The sequence below is a fragment of the Bufo gargarizans genome, chromosome 4 (genome assembly GCF_014858855.1).
Source record: "Bufo gargarizans isolate SCDJY-AF-19 chromosome 4, ASM1485885v1, whole genome shotgun sequence".
Taxonomy (NCBI): Eukaryota; Metazoa; Chordata; class Amphibia; order Anura; family Bufonidae; genus Bufo; species Bufo gargarizans.
In genome coordinates, this window is record NC_058083.1 from 158,348,485 (window position 1) to 158,370,568 (window position 22,084).

General features: G+C 44.5%; 1 protein-coding gene across 1 annotated transcript; it reads right to left on the reverse strand.

Annotated features, from left to right (window-relative positions):
• Positions 1-9,895: 9,895 nt before the first annotated feature.
• ARL14 (ADP ribosylation factor like GTPase 14) lies at positions 9,896-10,492 on the reverse strand. The gene has a single exon (XM_044292266.1). The coding sequence runs from the start codon at positions 10,490-10,492 to the stop codon at positions 9,896-9,898; it is 597 nt and encodes a 198-aa protein (XP_044148201.1).
• Positions 10,493-22,084: the final 11,592 nt, after the last annotated feature.

Genomic DNA, 22,084 nt, shown 5'->3' on the forward strand with positions numbered 1-22,084 from the left:
GTCCCCTATAAGACCCCCAGTGGTTACTGTCTAATGCCCCCTATAGTGTCTAGTGCCCCCTATAGTGCTCCCATGTAGTGCCCCAGTAGTTTAATGCCATCCTGTGGTGCCACCAATATGTATAATACCCTCCTGTAGTGCCTCTATAGGAATAATGCCCTCCTGCAATGTCCCAGTACTAATAATGCCCTCCTATGGTGCCCCCAATAATATCCCTCTGTAGTGCACCAGTAGTAATAATGCCCTCCTGGGGTGCCCCTAATGGGTATAATATCCTTCTGTAGTGCACCAGTAGTAATAAGGCCCTACTGTGGTGCCCCCAATAGGTATAATACTTTCCTGTAGTGTCCCGGTAGTAATAAGGCCCTCCTGTGGTGCCCCAAATAGGTATAATATTCTCCTGTAGTGCCCCAGTAGTAATAAGTATTTACTGTAGTGCCCCAGAAGGTATAATGCCCTCCTGTAGTCCCCTAGTAGTAATAAGTCCCTCCTGTGGTGCCCCCAATAGGTATAATACCCTCCCCCCCCCCCCAGTGCCCCGGTAGTAATAAGGCTCTCCTGTGGTGCCCCATATAGGTATAATATCCTCCTGTAGTGCCCCAGTAGTAATAAGTCTCTCCCTTTCTTCCCCCTATAGTTATAATACCCTCCTATAGTGCCCAAGAAGGTATGCCCCCTGTAGTTCCAGCAATACTTATAGTGCCCCCCAACAGTTCTAATGGCCCCCACAGAGTGCCCCCATGTAAAATGACCTCTTCAGTGTCCCCAGTACTTGCCAAGGCCCTTGTAGTTATAACCAATCTCCCAGTAGCTCCAGCAAGTATAATGACAACATTTAGTGCCGATAGCATTCAGAAAGTTCCCACTGTGGACAAGGTATAACAAAAATACCTGACTTCCCACCGCCAGAGGTCCAAGTTGCAGGCTTCTGGATTCAGACGGGCATGTTGAAGTCACCACACCGTCTGTGTCTTGGCGTAGGCGTGTGCGATGACATCATCACGCCACCTGAGACCCGGCACAGGCAGTTGCTTGGCGACCGCCCGTGCCGTTCTACAAGCAAACGGCCACAGTAATTCAACTTTATTGCTGTCCTTAGGTTGGCGAGGCAGTTGTATAGCTACCAGCCGTAACATTCGGGGCCCTGGACAAAACATCAGGGGCTCATGCCCCGAATGTTTTAATCTAGCGACGCCCCTGCTGAGAAGGAACATTGTACGAGGGTTGCAGCGCTCACACAAGAGACCCCCCACCCAGGGGGAGGATAGACCATGATTCTAAAAGCTTTATCAGAGATGTAGCTTGAACATATAAGGGGAGCAGTCTGAGCTCAGTCACCTCTGTGAGGTCTGCTGGTTTACAGAGGCACAAGTCTGAATGTACATTAAAGGGGTTGTCCAACGAAAACATTTTCTACAGTTTTCAAACTAGCACCCGAATACTTATGTAATTGTATGTAATTAAAATGTTGTTGAGTTATTAAAAAGTATCTGTATAGCGCCACCTGCTGTGTGTTAATTTCTTATTTCTTTGGCTCACTGAGAAGGCCTCACATGCTCAGTTTCTTCCTTCTACTGCGTCTTACGCTGTGATAGCAGAGAGCTGCAGCAGAATGGACACGCCCCATTAGCTGCAGCAGAAAGGACACTCCCCCTGAGCTGCTAGCTTGATGTAAATTTAGCAGAGCAATGAATGGGGAGATCTGTGGATCCATGTGAGGTACAGGGTTGGTTCTAGCTTTGTTTGAAAGAGATTGCCATGTACTGTATGATGTCCGATTTTACTTTTTTACATCAGTCATGGGATAACCCCTTTACCTTTAAACCTGTCATCATAAAATGCAGTACAATCTGCAGCCAGCCTGTTATAGAGCAGGAGGAGCTGTGCAGACATATACAGTTTTATATGAAAAGATTCAGTAAAACATGTATTTTATCCATTTATATTCCTGCACGGTCCTATCAGTGACTGACAGCCTTCCCTCTATGACTGTGTATACAGAGATAGCTGTCCGTCACTGATAGGTCTGTCTCCCTGACTTCAAAGCTCAGAATGAGCAGATATTTAAAGAGGTTGTCCGGGTTCAGAGCTGAACCCGTACATACCCACAATTTCACTGAGGCAGCCCCCTGATGTTAGCATTGGAGCATTTCATGCTTCAATGCTCTCCCTTGCCCTGCGCCGAATCGCGCAGGCTAAAAGCATTTTATGGATATCCGGCTCTCAATAGGGTAATCTTGGTGGAGGCTTTTGCCTAGCAGTGAGCCAGGCACTAATGGGTGGGCTTTAGCACTGCCCTAGACTGTAAAATGACTAGGGCAGCACTAATGCCCGCCCATCAGAGTCGATTATGTCATCGGGAACACTGCTAGGCGGAAGCCACCACCCAGCAGTGTTTTTTTTTATAAACAAAAAAAACCTGCACGATATAACACAGAGGAGCACAGAGATATCATGGGGGAGCAGAGAGATATAGCACAGAGAGATAATAAAGGGGTGCACAGATAGATAACACGGAGGAGTACAGAGTGATTACACTGAGGAGCACAGAGAGATATCACGGGGGAGCACAGAGAGATATCACGGGGGAGCACAGAGAGATATCACGGGGGAGCACAGAGAGATATCACGGGGGAGCACAGAGAGATATCACGGAGGAGCACAGAGAGATAACACGGAGGAGCACAGAGAGATAACACGGAGGAGCACAGAGAGATAACACAGGAGCAGAGAGAGAAAACACAGATGAGCAGAGAGAGATAACACGGAGGAGCAGAGAGAGATAACACGGAGAAGCAGAGAGAGATAACACGGAGGAGCACAGAGAGATAACACGGAGGAGCACAGAGAGATAACACGGAGGAGCACAGAGAGATAACACGGAGGAGCAGAGAGAGATAACACGGAGGAGCAGAGAGAGATAACACGGAGGAGCAGAGAGAGATAACACGGAGGAGCAGAGAGAGATAACACAGAGGAGCAGAGAGAGATAACACAGAGGAGCAGAGAGAGATAACACAGAGGAGCAGAGAGAGATAACACAGAGGAGCAGAGAGAGATAACACAGAGGAGCACAGAGAGATAACACAGAGGAGCACAGAGAGATAACACAGAGGATCACAGAGAGATAACACAGGAGCAGAGAGAGAAAACACAGATGAGCACAGAGAGATAACACGGAGGAGCAGAGAGAGATAACACGGAGAAGCAGAGAGTGATAACACGGAGGAGCACAGAGAGATAACACAGAGGATCACAGAGAGATAACACAGAGGAGCACAGAGAGATAACACAGAGGAGCACAGAGAGATAACACAGGAGCAGAGAGAGAAAACACAGATGAGCAGAGAGAGATAACACGGAGGAGCAGAGAGAGATAACACGGAGAAGCAGAGAGTGATAACACGGAGGAGCACAGAGAGATAACACGGAGGAGCACAGAGAGATAACACAGAGGAGCACAGAGAGATAACACAGAGGAGCACAGAGAGATAACACAGAGGATCACAGAGAGATAACACGGAGGAGCAGAGAGATAACACGGAGGAGCACAGAGAGCTAACACAGAGGAGCACAGAGAGATAACACAGAGGAGCACAGAGAGATAACACAGGAGCAGAGAGAGAAAACACAGATGAGCACAGAGAGATAACACGGAGGAGCAGAGAGAGATAACACGGAGGAGCAGAGAGAGATAACACGGAGAAGCAGAGAGTGATAACACGGAGGAGCACAGAGAGATAACACAGAGGAGCACAGAGAGATAACACAGAGGATCACAGAGAGATAACACAGAGGAGCAGAGAGATAACACGGAGGAGCACAGAGAGATAACACGGAGGAGCACAGAGAGCTAACACGGAGGAGCACAGAGAGCTAACACAGAGGAGCACAGAGAGATAACACAGAGGAGCACAGAGAGATAACACAGGAGCAGAGAGAGAAAACACAGATGAGCAGAGAGAGATAACACGGAGGAGCAGAGAGAGATAACACGGAGAAGCAGAGAGTGATAACACGGAGGAGCACAGAGAGATAACACGGAGGAGCACAGAGAGATAACACGGAGGAGCACAGAGAGATAACACAGAGGAGCACAGAGAGATAACACAGAGGATCACAGAGAGATAACACAGAGGAGCAGAGAGATAACACGGAGGAGCACAGAGAGCTAACACAGAGGAGCACAGAGAGATAACAGAGGAGCACAGAGAGATAACACAGGAGCAGAGAGAGAAAACACAGATGAGCACAGAGAGATAACACGGAGGAGCAGAGAGAGATAACACGGAGGAGCAGAGAGAGATAACACGGAGAAGCAGAGAGTGATAACACGGAGGAGCACAGAGAGATAACACAGAGGAGCACAGAGAGATAACACAGAGGATCACAGAGAGATAACACAGAGGAGCAGAGAGATAACACGGAGGAGCACAGAGAGATAACACGGAGGAGCACAGAGAGCTAACATGGAGGAGCACAGAGAGCTAACACAGAGGAGCACAGAGAGATAACACAGAGGAGCACAGAGAGATAACACAGGAGCAGAGAGAGAAAACACAGATGAGCACAGAGAGATAACACGGAGGAGCAGAGAGAGATAACACGGAGAAGCAGAGAGTGATAACACAGAGGAGCACAGAGAGATAACACAGAGGAGCACTAAGAAATAACACTGAGGAGCACAGAGAGATAACACGGAGGAGCAGAGAGAGATAACACGGAGGAGCACAGAGAGATAACACGGAGGAGCACAGAGAGATATCACAGGGGAGCAGAGAGAGATAACACGGAGGATCACAGAGAGATAACACAGGAGCAGAGAGAGAAAACACAGATGAGCACAGAGAGATAACACGGAGGAGCACAGAGAGATATCACAGGGGAGCAGAGAGAGATAACACGGAGGAGCACAGAGAGAAAGCACGGATGAGCACAGATAGATAACAGATAGGAGCACAGAGTGATAACACGGAGGAGCACAGAGAGAAAACACAGATGAGCACAGATAGATAACATGGAGGAGCACAGAGTGATAACACAGGTCAGCACAGAGAGATAACACTGAGAAGCAGAGAGAGATGACATGGAGGAGGAAGGCGAGATAACACGGAGGAGCACAGAGAGATAACACAGGAGAGCACAAAGAGAAAACACAGGAGAGGACCAGTGGCGTGGCGTGTGGGTGCCGGGGGTGTAGTTGCACCAGGCGCCAATTTTTTGTCAGGGGTGCCAGTCAGCAGGCATTTCCCCTCTGTTCTGCCTGATAAACTTAAGGCCACTAGGCCTGAAGCCTATGAGGCAGTAGAGAGGTGCAGTATATCGCAATGACATCACTGTGGCTTGATGATGAGGCGCAGGAGGGAACAGTGATGTGTTCATGACCGACTGCGCCAGGATGCTTGAACTTAGGCCACAAACGGCATCGGAGAGTGGAAGAGAGGTGAGTATTTTATTTATTTTTTAATGCAAGTACCTTAAAGAGGACCTTTTCATGTTTTTTTTTTTAGTTTAATTAAATACCTTTCCTTGCGGGGTACCCTCCGCTGATGCTACCACCCTACCTTTTTTTTTTTAAAATATCGCTCCTGCGCCCCGCTGTGCCCCCTGCAGTTTTCCCCCCTGCAGTTTTCCCCCCGCTTAGTATAATATTCCTGAGCAACGGTACAGGAAGGAGGAGATGTCAGTGTTTATCATTGGGCGTCTCCTTCTCCCTGGCTGTGCTGCGGTCTAATCATAGTGGAGAGTGTAACACCACAGAGTTGTGTTACTACATTCCTCTACCCCGCTACTATCTTCTAAGAGCCTGTATATTGTCATCTGATGTAATTTGTATTATGTCTTTACAAATGTGCATCTAAAACCATGTTACATACTATTGTTCCTGTCATTTTCCAGGTTCACCAGCAGGTGGCAGCAACTCCATTGGCAAGGTACTAGTCCCAGTTTATTATATCTGAGCTGAAATTGATTATTCCAGCTTAGCTCCCCCTCTGTGAGAGAAGTGGGCTATTCCCACAACCTGCAGTCTTGGTGGAGAAGTAAGTTAGAGTCAGTGTAGCCTCCCCCCTGCTAATGGAAGGCTGTTTGATAGCATTCAGGAGAATCTCTGCATAGGAAAGACAGCAAGGATCTTGTCTCAGCTGAGACTTGATCATATACCCAGTTTGAGCACCTTCAGTCTCAGCTAGATGAAGAGAAGCAGAAACCACAGACAACCTCCAGAGTTCCAGGAAGAAAGCATCCCCTGAGAAACCATCTGAGAGATAAGTCCAGAGACCTAGGAGAAGCCATTCCTCCTCAGCTAGTGTGTCCCCATAAAGCAGAAGTTATAGAAAAGTGCAGAAGAATAATTCCTGTCACAATTACAGAGCTACCAAGCAGACAACTTATCCTGCAAGCTCCAAGTTTAAAGCAGAAGCATTCATTTCCTGCCAATGATTGCTAAACCCTGCTGGGACTAGAGACCAAAGCTGTATACTGCTCGGATACAACTTATCTTCAGTAAAGAAACGTTTGAACTTCATCTAAAGGTCTGGATATCATTTCTGCTCTATTACTCCTACTATCACTACACTCAAATTTATTGCAAGTGAGCCAGGAAACAGGAGTCCAGCCATACCCAGGTAGGAGACACCGTGACACATGTATCTCCACTATACAGAGACATTATAGGCCATTACACCACTCAGGCATTCCTAATCTGGGACGTGCGTAATAACACCTTTGAAGGGCCCTGGGATAGTTCCCTGCGCACGCTGCAATTGACGTCACAAACAAATACAGAACATTACCAACACGTATCCTGGCCTATTGCTAGAGCATCACAGCCAAGGAGAAAAAAAAGCTCACCTTGTCCCTGGCTGTTACGCTATCTGTTGTGATTAGATCGCGACACAGCCAGGGACAAGGAGACGCCCATTGAGAAATCCTGCCATCTCCTCCTCCCTGTACCGATACTCAGGATTAACATAATGAGCTGAAAAAATGCAGGGGTGCACAGCAGGGCGTATGAGCGATATTTAAAAAAAACAGGCAGGTTGGCAGCATCAGCGGGGGATACCCAGAAAGGAAAGGTATTTATTAAACTTAAAAAAAAAAACATGAAAGGTCCTCTTTAGTATTGATCGAGCACCAAAGTGTTTGGGTGCTCGGGTTGAACACCTTGGGATGCTCGGGTGCTCTACCAAGCACCCGAGCATTAAACCAGGCACCCCCTGCTCTGAAGAGGGGAGGGTGTCTGGTTCATAGGAAAAGGTCAGAAATTGATGGAAACACCACCGAGGATGTCTGGATGCATCTTGTACTCCCAGGTCGCTACTGGGAATGATGTTGTCCGATTAGTACGCCTCTTTTAAAGACTGACAATAATATGCACAAAACCGAAGATAAAATTGATTTTAGAGGAAAACTTGTTAGGAAACATTCTTTCCTGTATATTTAACTTGTGTATAAACTGCAAGTGCTGCCAAAAATTACAATGAAGAGGCATTCCGATACAACCTGTATATCACATAATGGAGGGCCTCATTCACATTGTGGTACAATTGTTCAGGTAGTGGGACTCCTACACTCATAAAACCTATGCACTAAGTGAAAGGGCTTCCAAAAATTTTAAGGAATCGGCACTCCAATACACACCTTATTACACATCATACACCCTTGAAAAATTATGATTGATGGCTTGCTGGTGACCCACAAAAACATTAAGAGCAAGGGCCTGCTGGTGACCCTCTAAAACATTACGGGCGAGGGCCTGCTGCTAAGCTGACCATTTAAAACATTAGGGGTGAGGGTCTGCTGCAGCGCTGATTCTCTAAAACATTAGGGGCGAGGGCCTGCTGGTGAGCTGACCCTGTAAAACATTATGGTTGAGGGCCTGCTGTTGAGCTGACCCTCAAAAACATTTTATGCGATGGCCTGCAGGTGAGCTGACCCTCTAAAATATTGTAGGTAAGGGCCTGCTGGTGAGCTGACCCTCTAAAAGATTGTAGGTTAGGGCCTGCTGGTGAGCTGACCCTGTAAAACATTATGGTTGAGGGCCTGCTGGTGAGCTGACCCTCAAAAACATTATTTGTCTATACTATACAATGGCTACATATTCTGGGAGGTGTAGTTTATACAGATTTTTCTCATGGGTTTTTGTTGCTGCTTTTTCACACAAAATCTGCATCAGAATCCACATGTGTTGCAGCATTGATGGCAGTTCAAGACTCGGGTGACTGCTGAGGCCAGCTAACTCCTGGTCCTGCGTGGACCAGCAGTGGCCAGGAACGAAGAAGCGTCGGGGCTGTGGACAGATGAGCCTTCTTTTTTTGTGCTCAGGGGCTTCAGGGACATAGGTACGAACCAAAGGGTTTGTCGCCTCCAAGGCCAGACAAACCTTTTAAAAGGTTGTCCCATTAAGTAAACTAATCCCCTATCCACAGGGTGGAGAAACTGACTGTGGGACCCCACTGATCATGAGAACAGGGGCCAGTGCTCTCCATTTGAATAGAGTGGCTGACGTACATGAATGTCCTTTGCATCCTGGCAACCCCATAAAGCTGAATGGAGTGAAAGCACATTAACATGACCTAACTCTATTCAAGGGGGGGGGGCATAGGGCCCCGTTGCTATGATCAGTGTGAGCCAACGGATCAAACACAGAGATAGGGGATAAGCGTACTTTCACACTTGCGGCAGAGGATTCCAGCAAACAGTTCCGTCGCCGGAACTGCCTGCTGGGTCCGGCAATCCGGACACAAACGGATGCATTTGTGAGACGGATCCGTATGCGGATCCGTCTGACAATTGCATTGCAACATTGGATCTGTCTCTCCGGTGTCATCCGGAAAAACGGATCTGGTATTAATTTTATTGCATTTTCAAAGGTCTGCCGGATCCGTTTTGCCGCAACACTTAATGCTGAATCCAGCACTAATACACTTCAATGTAAATGAATGCTGGATATTACATTCCGGCAAGTGATCAGTATTTTTTCCCGGAGAGAAAACTGCAGCATGATACAGTATTTTCTCCGTTCAGAAAACGTAAGAGGGACTGAACTGATGCATCCTGATGCATACTGAACGGAATTCTCTCCATTCAGAATGCATTAGGATAAAACTGATCAGTTTGTTTCCGGTATTGAGCTCCTGTGACGGAGCTCAATACTGGAAAACAAAAATGCTAGTGTGAAAGTACCCTAAATAGTCTTAATTGGACAGCCCTTTTAAATGTGCCAAACTATGGTAATATTTTAGTGCAAAATATTGGTCTAAGCTAAGGCAAACATTAGGCACCAAATCTGTCACACAGAGTGTACTGCTGTGATAAATCTGGTGCATCTCTTGTCAGGAAATAAAGTACAGCATATATATACTGTATATATACATATCTATGTACATTAGAAATAATAGAAAGCAACTACTTAAAAAATACTAAATCAAATTAAAAAACGTGGATTTAATAGAAAACAGTGTCATTACATTGGTGATATCATTTAAAAAAAAAATTAATCTAAATATAAATAAAACAGTGCATATCATAAATCAAGACAACTTATTCTAGCACCTAAAATACTGATGGTCTGTGGCAGTGCCTGGTACATCATAATGCCCTACAGAGAGCTTCATTTCCTGTACATCAGAATACATAGCAGTAATTGTAAACAGCTATTTGACAAGGTGCTAATCCCAAAAGTCAGATATTTTCCAAATATTGGCCCCTAATACTGTAAGCCTTATTGCTCCTAGTCTGATATTAATTCAAAGAGCTGTGAAAATACTGACAATAAAACTTTTTTTATGGCTCTTTCTCCATTGCTGTATTGCAGTACAATGAATCTGCCACTGTGCCGGGCTTCACATTTAAGGTGCATTAAGGTAATTGTCCATGAGCTGCAGAAGAACATTCATACTTTCCGAGAAGTTTTAAGTGTTACATTCTGCTTGGTGAAAATTAGAGCTTCTTCTTTAGATCTCTTCACAAATTCAGTCACTTTGTTGAAACCTTCAGTTAGTCCCTGCCCGGTAATGGCACAACATGGTTGGACAAACCAGTCTCGGTCACAGCAGTACTTCTTCATGTTAAATTTTCGCGTAATTTCATCTGCATTAAGAGCTCCAGGCAGGTCTTGCTTGTTTGCCAGTACGACCACTGGAACATTTTTTATTAACTCATTCTGGAGGATGAGCTGGAACTGTTTCTTTGATTCATCCATTGTTTTTTTGTTGGTGCTGTCCACCACATAGACCAAGCCGTCTGTGTTTTCAAAGTAGTAGCACCAGAAGGATCTCAGCTTCTCCTGTCCTCCAACGTCCCATATGGTTAATTGCAGGTGCTTCTCAGTTTGCATCATCTCCACATTAAATCCAACTGTTGGAATGGTTGAAAAGGACCCCTTAAATTTGAATTTATACAGAATAGTAGATTTCCCTGCTGCGTCCAAGCCAAGGAGCAGAATCCTGGCTTGTTTCACCTTGGAGTGAAAAGAACTTGATAAGCCCATGTCTTGTCTTAACTATCGTATAGAAGAAAAAGGGGAGAGTACGTTAAGCATGCTGAATAGTAGCGGTGAAAGCTGTCTACTTATAGGCCGTCTTATCAGTGAGTAGAAAGGTGTATTGTTTATGAAGGTTTAATGTTCACTGCCTGTCACAAAGGTGGAACTGTCACGAGTAATAAAGCATGATCGATAAAGGAATCAAAGTTCAAAGTATGTGAGAATGCAATGATGTATGAAAATTATACTGATATTAGCAGGCAGCTTTATAACTAGGTTAAAATAACATGCTTCTGGTTGCTACAGCTACTACTAAGGCTGATCAATATATGGAAGCTTTGTGAAGGAATTGTCATTTCATTATCTCAATCTTTGGTCTCATGCACATGACAAGGTCTTATGAATGGAGCCTTTATAGAAGCATATATAGTCCTGGCTCATCCATACTATAGAGCCATAAGCCATCTTGTGCCACTGTATCGTATGATACTACTATATGCTATCATCATATTTCGAAGCAATGCTGCCAGGGTAGAATGTCTTCATGATACATCATGATAATCCAACATCCACACATGCCAACACTACTTTCATATGGAATCTTACAGAAAAAAGCCTCTGTGTGCCTCTATATAAAATAGAAGTAGGAGATTGTATAGTATCGTAATACGATTGTGTTTATGAGCCGTAACTCTCTAATTTACCTATTGATAGCAATATTTTTTTCTTTAGACATATTCAAAATTAAAAACCGAGAAAAACTGATTTCATACTTTAAACTGTAAATTCACATACTTTACACCTTATTGTTAAATGAATAAAGTAGGCCTAATCCAAATCTTTCATACCTATATGTGACCAGAAACTGACAAGATAAAAGGCTAATTATTTGTACATTTTGATGTGTAAGCAACTTAAAGGGGTAAGCATATGTCATAAATATCTGATAGGTGTGGGTCCCAAAAGGGACTTTCTTCATTTACTTCTGTTGGACTTCCAAAAATGGTCAATATGTTTGACTATTTTGAAAAGTGAATGGAGAGAGCCCTGCAGAGAGGCCACCTCTCCATTCACTATGGCACAGGACAGGGCCCTATTCTTGAGAGTGGGACCTAGTCCTATAAGACATTTATGTTATGTGTTGTGGATATGCCATACATGTTTAAATGGGGATATCTCTTTAAGGGAACACTCAGAGCAAAACATCATACTGATTCACTGTGTTACACTTAGTACTTTATTAGGGAAAAGTGTTTATTCGTACTAGAAAACAGGGCTAGGGAGAGTCCGTCTTCAGTGTCTACTGAGTGCTGAAGATGACTGTGGAACATACAGAAGCAGGCTTCTCAGCCTTCCTCTTATCTCACTACCCCAGCTCCCTGTATGTGCCTTCTCTGCATATGTCCTTGCCTATGTGACTTGTTGCCAGCACCGACCACTGGTGGCTTTATGCATTTCTCTGTTTCCTGTGCTTCTATGTTAGTTACTGAGTGCTGGAAAAAGACTGGAACTGCCAGTATTTAGTGCTGACAGTGTATTATGTTTCTGAGAGATCCAGTAGGCTGTTCTCTGCCGGAACAGCCTGCCGGATACTAAGCGCTAGTGTGAAACTAGCCTAACAGGAAAGAGAGAGCAGAGCCATACTGCCAGAGCTTAGCGCTGACAGTAAGTATACAGGAACATAGTACACCTACTGTTAGCGCATACTGCCAGAGCTTAGCGCTAACAGTAAGTATACAGGAACATAGTACACCTACTGTTAGCGCTTACTGCCAGAGCTTAGCGCTGACAGTAAGTATACAGGAACATAGTACACCTACTGTTAGCGCTTACTGCCAGAGCTTAGCGCTGACAGTAAGTATACAGGAACATAGTACACCTACTGTTAGCGCTTACTGCCAGAGCTTAGCGCTGACAGTAAGTATACAGGAACATAGTACACCTACTGTTAGCGCTTACTGCCAGAGCTTAGCGCTGACAGTAAGTATACAGGAACATAGTACACCTACTGTTAGCGCTTACTGCCAGAGCTTAGCGCTGACAGTAAGTATACAGGAACATAGTACACCTACTGTTAGCGCTAAGCACTAGCAGTTCCGTTTTCCTCTCACATTCCTCTGCTCATTACCTAAAAGAGAAGCACAAGTAAAAGAGAAATGTACAGAGCTGCCAGCGGTCAGCACTGGCTGGAAGTCAGGGACACATGCAGAGAGGTCACATCTAGGAAGCTAGCACCTGGGATAGTGAGATGAGAGGCAGCCTAAGAAGCCTTTCTCTGTATGTTCTACATCAGGGGTGTCAAACTCAAATTCATGGGGGGCCGCATCAGCAGTTTGGTCACCGTCAAAGGGCCGGTTGTATCGGACTTATGGGGGATCTGTGGGTGACACTTATGGGGGATCTGTGGGTGACACTTATGGGGGATCTGTGGGTGACACTTATGGGGGATCTGTGGGTGACACTTATGGGGGATCTGTGGGTGACACTTATGGGGGATCTGTGGGTGACACTTATGGGGGATCTGTGGGTGACACTTATGGGGGATCTGTGGGTGACACTTATGGGGGATCTGTGGGTGACACTTATGGGGGATCTGTGGTGACACTTATGGGGGATCTGTGGTGACACTTATGAGGGATCTGTGGGTGACACTTATGGGGGATCTGTGGTGACACTTATGGGGGATCTGTGGGTGACACTTATGGGGGATCTGTGGGTGACACTTATGGGGGATCTGTGGGTGACACTTATGGGGGATCTGTGGGTGACACTTATGGGGGATCTGTGGTGACACTTATGGGGGATCTGTGGTGACACTTATGGGGGATCTGTGGTGACACTTATGGGGGATCTGTGGGTACTTACAACTACAAGCGCTCGCCGCTCGGTAGGCAGGAGGGAGGAGGCAGGCCGGGAGGACAGGCGCTGACAGCGTGAGTCATACGTCATGCGCCCACGCCGCCTGCTTCATTCATAAAGTGGGCGGCGCAGGCGCGTGACGTATGACTCACACTGCCAGCGCCCAGCCTGCCTCCTCCCTCCTCTCAGTCTCGGCGAGCGCTTGTAGTTTTATTATCACTTCCTGCAGGGGCCGCCTGCAGGAAGTGATAATAAAAGGTGAAGGCTGGCGGCCGGCGGCGGGCCACATGACAAGGTCTGGCGGGCCGGATTCGGCCCGCGGGCCTTGTGTTTGACACCCGTATTCTACATGGTTGCCATCAGCTTTCAGCAGACCACTGAAGATGCGGACCGCAAAACACGCAAAACACGCCACTGTCTTCTGAATGTAGCCTTAGAGAGTAATAAATATATATTTGTGGACTTCTGTATTTAAGATGAACTGTGTAGACAGTATAAGGTTTATCCACCCAAAAGGGGAAGATAGTTGAATAATTTGTCTCTACCAGTTACAGTTACTCTCCCTTCCTGAATTCTAGATGTAAATACTGTCATTGATGCCAGGAAAACCTGCCAGTTATTGAGCAGAGTTGTCATTACATGTACTTATCTATTCTCTAACAGGAGCTCAAATTTAAGTATATCATGAAAGTGCTCGAAATCATTTAGGCCTCATGCAGAGGTCCATATTATTGGTCCGCATCTGATGAGCATTTTTTGCGGATCAGATGCGGACCCATTGATTTCAATGGGGCTGCAAAAAATGTGGACAGCGCATTTGTGCTGTACACAACCATATGTCCCTTCCGCTAGATAGAGCATATCCTATTCTTGTCCTATTGGTAGGGCCGTTTCTACAGTCGGGTGAGGGGTGCGACCGCACAGTGCGCGTGTCTCCAGCAAGAAGAGGGGGGCGCCGTCGGCATCTATTTACAGGCTGGCAACGTTTCAATTCCCCCCCCCCCGATATAGTGAGAGTCAGAGTCATTGTGGAGACGCTCATCTCCATAGTTATCTGTATCCAGATGGAAGTGCTGTGGCGGGGCAGGGGAGGGAGAAGCGTCTATTTTCCTTGTTCCTCTGATAGGTTGCTGACACAAGGCCCGCAGCCTATAAGAGGCCGGTGCAGGCGGCGCAATGACGTCATCGCGCCGCCTGAGCCATACAGCGTGGGACACAGGCCGGAAGAGGTCTGCATCACATCGCTGCCATGGAGGTAAGTATAAGTGTTATTTATTTTTATACAGAACAATACTTGTGGCACATGATTTGGGGGGGGGGGGGCATTGAGAGGCATTTGTTACTGGCACATGATTGGGGGGGCATGGAGAGGTGCTTGTTACTGGCACATGATTGGGGGGCATGGAGAAGCACTTGTTACTGGCAGATGATGGGGGGCATGGAGAGGCACTTGTTACTGGCACATTATTGGGGGGGCATGGAGAGACACTTGTTACTGGCACATGATGGCGGGCATGGAGAGGCACTTGTTACTAGCACAAGATTGGGGGGGCATGGAGAGACACTTGTTACTGGCACATGATGGCGGGCATGGAGAGGCACTTGTTACTGGCAGATGATGGGGGGCATGGAGAGGCACTTGTTACTGGCACATGATTGGGGGTCATGGAGAGGCACTTGTTACTTGCACATGGTGGGGTGGCATGGAGAGGCACTTGTTACTGGCACATGATGGGGGGCATCTATGGCGGCACTTCTTACTGGCACATTATTGGGGGCACTATGTGGGCACTTCTTACTAGCACATGTCACGAGGGTGTCAAGAGCCACGTCTGACTCCGTTATACCCGGGGTCAGGAAGTCGCAGCGGGTGGCTGCGCGCTCTATGTCTAAAGATCACGGTGTTTCTTAGTGTTTGTTTTCTGTGTTTGCCTTGCTATCCTTTTTGTCTCACTCAGGGATCCGTAGCTTCTCCTCCTCAGCTGTTTCTTGTCTGCCACTCCCAAACTCCTTATATTCTCCTCTCACACTTCTCTTGTTGCCAGTTATAGAGCTTCCTGCCTGGACATCTATGCTGACCCACTGGAGCTGAGAATCTGGTTGTTGTTCCAGAGTGCTACCCTCCGGATCCCTGTTGGGCTTTTGTTGTCTCCTGTTGTTGCCCTCCTGGGATTATATGTTTAGTTTGTATTGTCTGTCCTCCCCTTGGTGTTTTCCTTTAGAGCTAGTGGTGCGGACTAGTGTTCCCACCGCCCTGTTCACTATCTAGGGCTCATCCTAGGGAAAGCCAGGGTTTTAGGCACGTGATCGGCGTACGGGTGAGGAACCCGTCTAGGGACGACAGGGCAGCCAGGCGCCAGTCGCAAGGTGAGTCAGGGGTCACCACCTTCCCTCTCACTAGGGCAGGGCCTCCCTCTTTTCCTCCCTCCGTGTCACGTATGTGACAGTTACGCCGATCGTGATAGCACATTATTGAGGGGCACTATGGGGGCATCTACTGAGGCCACAAAGAAGGGTTATTTTATGTGTGGGAAGGGGGTAGAGGAACACTATGGGAGCTTCTACTGAGGCCGCAAAGAAGGGGTATTTTATATGAGGGGCTCTGTGTGGTACTAGTATTATCAGGGGGTTTAACGGTTTCTACAGTACAATATTGGGGAGCACAGCGACACAGTATTGGGGGTAGTAGGATGATTTGTCCAGAAGATGGGAGGATGATGGAAAAGTAGTAAACTAAGATTTTTTTTGTCAAACTGCAGAGACGAGAAATGACTGAAAAATGGTGGTCTGGTCTGAAGGTCTGAAAGGAGAAGCTGAGGAAAGAGAACATCTACATCAAAGAGATGTCACTGGATGTAAGAGATATGTGGGGCTGTATAGCAAGTACAGAAAAATGTGGCGTGGGAGGAGGGGGGGACTTAGAGAATTGGGCCATATTCCTTGGGGCTTGGGCCCCGGATATTTTTTGACCCTTGCAACGCCCCTGACCTCCACCCATTCCACTAGACCCTGCCCACGTTACTGGCATCTCAACAGCAGCAGCAGAAAGTGATGTCATGTTCTAGGAGGTTGATAGACCGTCAGGCTTAGCGGCTACTTCCTGCCAAGCTAAACCTGTCTGCAAAGATCAGCCATGATGAGGAGGTCAAAATAGCATATCTGTGTGATGTCATCATGTGCTGGGAAGGCTGTTACTGCAAATGCAGTGGTAGATTAAAAGCAAAATATTACTGATAGCAGCCAAAGGCTGTGTATGATACTGCCAGCTGAACCACTGTATCTTAGCTTATCATGTGTAATACTGATACTGATAAATGCAACGTACTGAAGTGAGACAACCTCTTTAAGGGAGGGGGGCCCTTTAGTAATGTTGGTAGAATTCCCTAGAAACAGCCCTGCCTATTGGCATACAAGAATAGGCATTTTTAACATAGGACGGGACGTGCTGAACATATAATTTGCAAGTAATTGTGTTTTGTGGATCCGCAATTTGCGTCATGTGCATGAGGCCATAGGCTTTTGATTTCCTAAAAATAAAAACAGTAATGCAGGTGCACTTTATAGAGGTTGTTTAAACTGGACAACTTGTTTTCCTAATTGAGGACCTACTGGCAAAGGGCCAGCTTCTGTAAACCCCAGTGATCACCTGTCCTGCCTACTTCTGTTTTCCTTGCCTACTTGTGCTGCCTGACCTTTTTGCAGTTTGGACCCACCTACAGCATGTGGCCACTTTTAGTTTTTTTTCCAGGGCCACTTTAACCATTTCACAACCGCCCATTGACTATAAACATCCTTGGGCTGATCGTTTATCTCTGAATGGACGTTCTGGATCGTCCATTCAGAGATGGCAGCTGCACGCTAATCGTGCAGCTGCCGAGTGGGGGGCTTGCTGTCAATGACAGCAGGGCACCCCAGACAGAAAGCAGGGACCGTTCCTCGGTGTCCCTGCCTTCTAGATTGCTGTATACACAGTGCTCAACGAGAGCTGTGTATATAGATCAGGAAGCGCTATGCGCTATGTGGTCATGTGACTGCCGGGGCCGGGAGAGTGCAGGAGCTGTCGGGTCTTTCACAGACCTCGATCAGCCCTGCACTGAGGCTGTACAGTGCTGTATTCTGCTGTACAGCCTCTCCGGGGGGAGTATTTCCCCTGCAACAGGGGCTACTATGTCAGCCCCAGTTACAGGAGAAATCAATAGTAAAAAAAAAAATGAAGTTAAATGTCCCCCAGAGGTATGATCTTATGGGGGGCACAAAGTGTAAAATAAAAAATTATAAAAAAAATAGAAGAAAAAAAAAAAATCGACATATTTGGTATCACCGCAACGACCGTCTCTACAATAATATAATCTACCCCATCAGGTGAACGCCGTAAAAAATAAATAAATAAACATTGCCCCCCCAAAAATTATGCTAATCAATCAAAAAGTCATATGTACCTAGAAATGGTAGCAATAAAAACGTCACCTCATCCCGCAAAAAATTAGCGCCCACACAAGACCATAGCTAGAAAAAAAAAAAATATATATGCCTCTATAAAAATTCAAAATTCAAAATAAAAACAGGCACTCACCATCTGGTATAGTCTAAATTGATATTTTACTCGATATAATGGAATGTTACATACAAATATACATAAAATTCTGCATTAAAATATACTTCAATATACTTCAAAACAATATAATATCTATTGAGTCCTGTCTATATGCTGTAATGAATAATTCCTACTTGTTATTAGTTACAATTTGGGGATAAATCTTGTGCTACCCTTAACATAGTGCCAGGATAATATCTTGCTTATTCACATACAATATTGCAAATCAATTTGTGTTGTTATAATGTTTATAAATACTTCACACTTATCAATCTGTCAAAAAATATATAAAGATTGTGCAAGTTCTTGTGATAAAATAAAAGTCTCCTGGTGTGTTCAATAACAAAGATAAAAAGGGAGAAAAGTCATGTGTCGCAATTCTTTTCAATATCCCCAATCAGTGGGTTAGTTTTATGTTGCCTCTATGGGGTTAGGTATTAGTGTGGATCGGGTTTGCGTCTGGGGCGTCCCCCTGATGCGTTCCCTCTTACCTTCCCTTTTGAGGCGGACTTCTTGCTGTAATATTTTCCTTTTTCAGGATCGGTATCAGCCTGATCTTGAGAGCAAAAACTACCCACCAAAATCCGTATGAAGATCGACCAAGCCTATTATTCGATATTATAAAGACGGACTGCTGTACCTGCACATATCGAAGTGCAAGCCAGATCACCTGTTGTGTCTTATTGCGAGATAGCGCGAGCACAGCCGAGCTCTGCCAGGAACGGTGACACGCAGAGAGGAGAGAGCGTGGAACGCCGAGAGACCGGAGCAAGGAGTAATACTACCCAATACCGAACCTCGGGGGATACTCCACAATAAGAGGCACTACAGGAAAATCGATCCTGAAAAATGAAAATATTACAGCAAGAAGTCCGCCTCAAAAGGGAAGGTAAGAGGGAACGCATCAGGGGGACGCCCCAGACGCAAACCCAATCCACACTAATACCTAACCCTATAGAGGCAACATAAAACTAACCCACTGATTGGGGATATTGAAAGGAATTGCGACACATGACTTTTCTCCCTTTTTATCTTTGCTATTGAACACACCAGGAGACTTTTATTTTATCACAAGAACTTGCACAATCTGTATATATTTTTTGACATATATATATTTTTTGACAGATTGATAATTGTGGACATTATAACAACACAAATTGATTTGCAATATTGTATGTGAATAAGCAAGATATTATCTGGGCACTATGTTAAGGGTATCCAGGCACTAGATTAAGGGTAGCACAAGATTTATCCCCAAATTGTAACTAATAACAAGTAGAAATTATTAATTGCAGCATATAGACAGGACTCAATGGATATTATATTGTTATGAAGTATATTGAAGTGTATTTTAATGCAGAATGTTATGTATATTTTTATGTAACATTCCATTATATCGAGTAAAATATCAATTTAGACTATACCAGATGGTGAGTGCCTGTTTTTATTGAGAATTTTGAATATACATTTGTTACACAGGATGAATAGGTGAATAATCCAAAAAACAGAGCACCTTAACCGTAAAACAGATACGGGTGAGCCACGATATACATTTTAACCTCTATGAAAATTGCAACACAAAAACATGATTTATTTTTCTAAAAATGCTAAAAAAATAAATAAAAAATAGACATTTCGTATCGCTGGGTCCGTAACAACTAGCTCTACAAAAATATTACATGATCTACCCCATCAAGTGAACAAAAAAAACAAAAAAAAAGTTATGCTAAAATCTCACCTCCAAAAAACATAATATCAATCAATCAAAAAGTCATATGTACCCGAAAATGGTAGTAATAAAAACGTCACCTTGTCCCTCAAAAAAAGCCCTAAAACAAGGCTATAGCCAGAAAAATGAAAAAAATATGGCTCTAAGAAAATGGCAACACAAAAACATGATTTTTTTTTCTTCCGAATGTTTTTATTGTGTAAAACGTAAAAATTAAAAAGAACTAGACATATTTGGTATAGTTGTGTCCGTAATGACCAGATCTATAAAAATATCACATGATCTACCCCATCAGGTGAACGGTGTAAAAAAAAATTTGAAAAATGACACCAAACAGCTTTTTTGTGACTTGACCTCCCAAAAATGAGATAAAAAGCAACCAGAAAGCCAAATGTACGCCATGGTGCCAATAAAAACTACAGCTTGTCTTGCACAAAATAAGCCCTTACGCAGCTCATTCAACAAAAAATATAAAAAGTTATTGCTCTTAAAAACCATGACAGAAATTTCCATGTTAGAAAATCCAGATGCCACTCCCTCCCTTCTGAGTCCTGGCGTATCCCCAAATAACAGTTTACGGCCACAATTGGGGTGTTACTGTATTCAGGAGAAAGTGGGTAGCAAATTTGGGGGGGGGGGAGATATTCTCCTGTTATCTTTTGTGAAAAAAGAAAGTTTGGGCGTAAAGCACCATTTTCTAGTAAAAAAAATAAAATAAAATCATTTTCACAGCCAAGTATAAAAAATTCTATGAAACAGCTGTTGAGTGAAGTGCTCTCTACACCCCTTCCTTAAAAATTCCTTGGGTGGTGTAGTTTATAAAATGTGGTCACTTTTTGGGGGTTTTCACTGTGGGGTTACCTCAAGGCCTCTGGAAATGCAACATGGTGCCCAAAGACCATTCCAGCAAAATCTGCCTTCCAAAAACCATATGGCGCTCCATATGGCGCTCCTATATGACCACATTTGGGGTGTTTCTGCAAACTGCAGAATCAAGGTAATAAATATTGAGGTTTCTTTTGTTGTTAATCCTTGATGTGTTCCAGGAAAAAAATTAATTAAAATGGAAAATCTGCAAAAAAGTGACATTTTGAAATGTTACCTCTATTTTGCTTTAATTCCTGTGGAATACCTAAAAGGTTAACAACGTTTCTAAAACCAGTTTTGAATAGTTTGAGGGGTGTCATTTCTAAAATGGGGTCATTTATGGGTTGGTTCTATTATGTAAGCCCTGCAAAGTGACTTCAGAACTTAACTGGTCCTTAAAAAAGTTGACTTTTCTTAAAAAATTAAAAAAATTGCTTCTAAAATTCTAAACCTTCTAGCGTCCTAAAAAAATAAAATTACATTACTAAAATGATGCCAACATAAAGTAGACATATGGGGAATGTTAATTAATAAATATTTTATGAGGCATCACTATCTGTCTTAGGCCTCTTGCACACAAACGTTGTGCATCCGCTCCATGCATTGGGGGCCGCAATTTGCAGTCCCCAATGCATGGGCAATGTCCATGCGGTGGCCGGGATGGATCGAGACCCATTTAACTTTAATGAGTCCGTGATCAGTCCGCACTACAAAAAAATAGAACAAATTTAATTTTTTTGCGGTGCGGAGGCACGGACAAAAATACCATGGAAGCACTCCATAGTGCTTCCGAGGGGTTCCGATTCGTGCTTCCATTCCGCATCTCCGTAAAAGCGTTCCAAAGTTATTACCACATAAAATGACACATGTCAGATTTGCAAAATTAGGCCTGGTCAGGAAGGGGGTAAATGGCCTGGTCTGGAAGTGGTTAAGTTCCCAGTTGTCCTTGACAGTTTCTCCTTGAGAATTGTGGCATTTCAAGTTTACCATACCCAAATGAATGGGCAATCGTCATACATGGCTATGCTGAGACCTCCAAATTGAGAGATGCTGATTTTAGCAGATTTCTATTTGTATTAAAAATAATAAAATATTGTAGTTTGAACATGTTACCAAAACTGATGCCTAACTATGCTTTACTTATGCAAGTGAGGGATGTTATGTGTCAGTCCAGTCTATGTTTCTGGAACACGGTCAAGGAGGAAGTTAAGAATAATTCAACGCCGATATTATCCTTGTGCCCAGATACTGATTTACCATCATTGTCAGAGTTGGAGTCACATCCTGCCCTGACACATTGTACTATGTTCCAAATAGCACACTGTTATCAAGTGTTCAAAAAATTGACTAGAGCTCCAATATGGGGCACGCAACATACGAAATTTGAAAAAATGGCCTTGCAAAAACTGGAACCTAAAAAGAAGATCTCACAGTTATACACTTCAATTAATTCCTTCACTATTACGGCTAGATGTAGATTCATTGATAAATGGGAGGAGGAACTAGCTATAAAGTTTGATAAAGGGGAATTGCAGAGGGTTTTATTAGC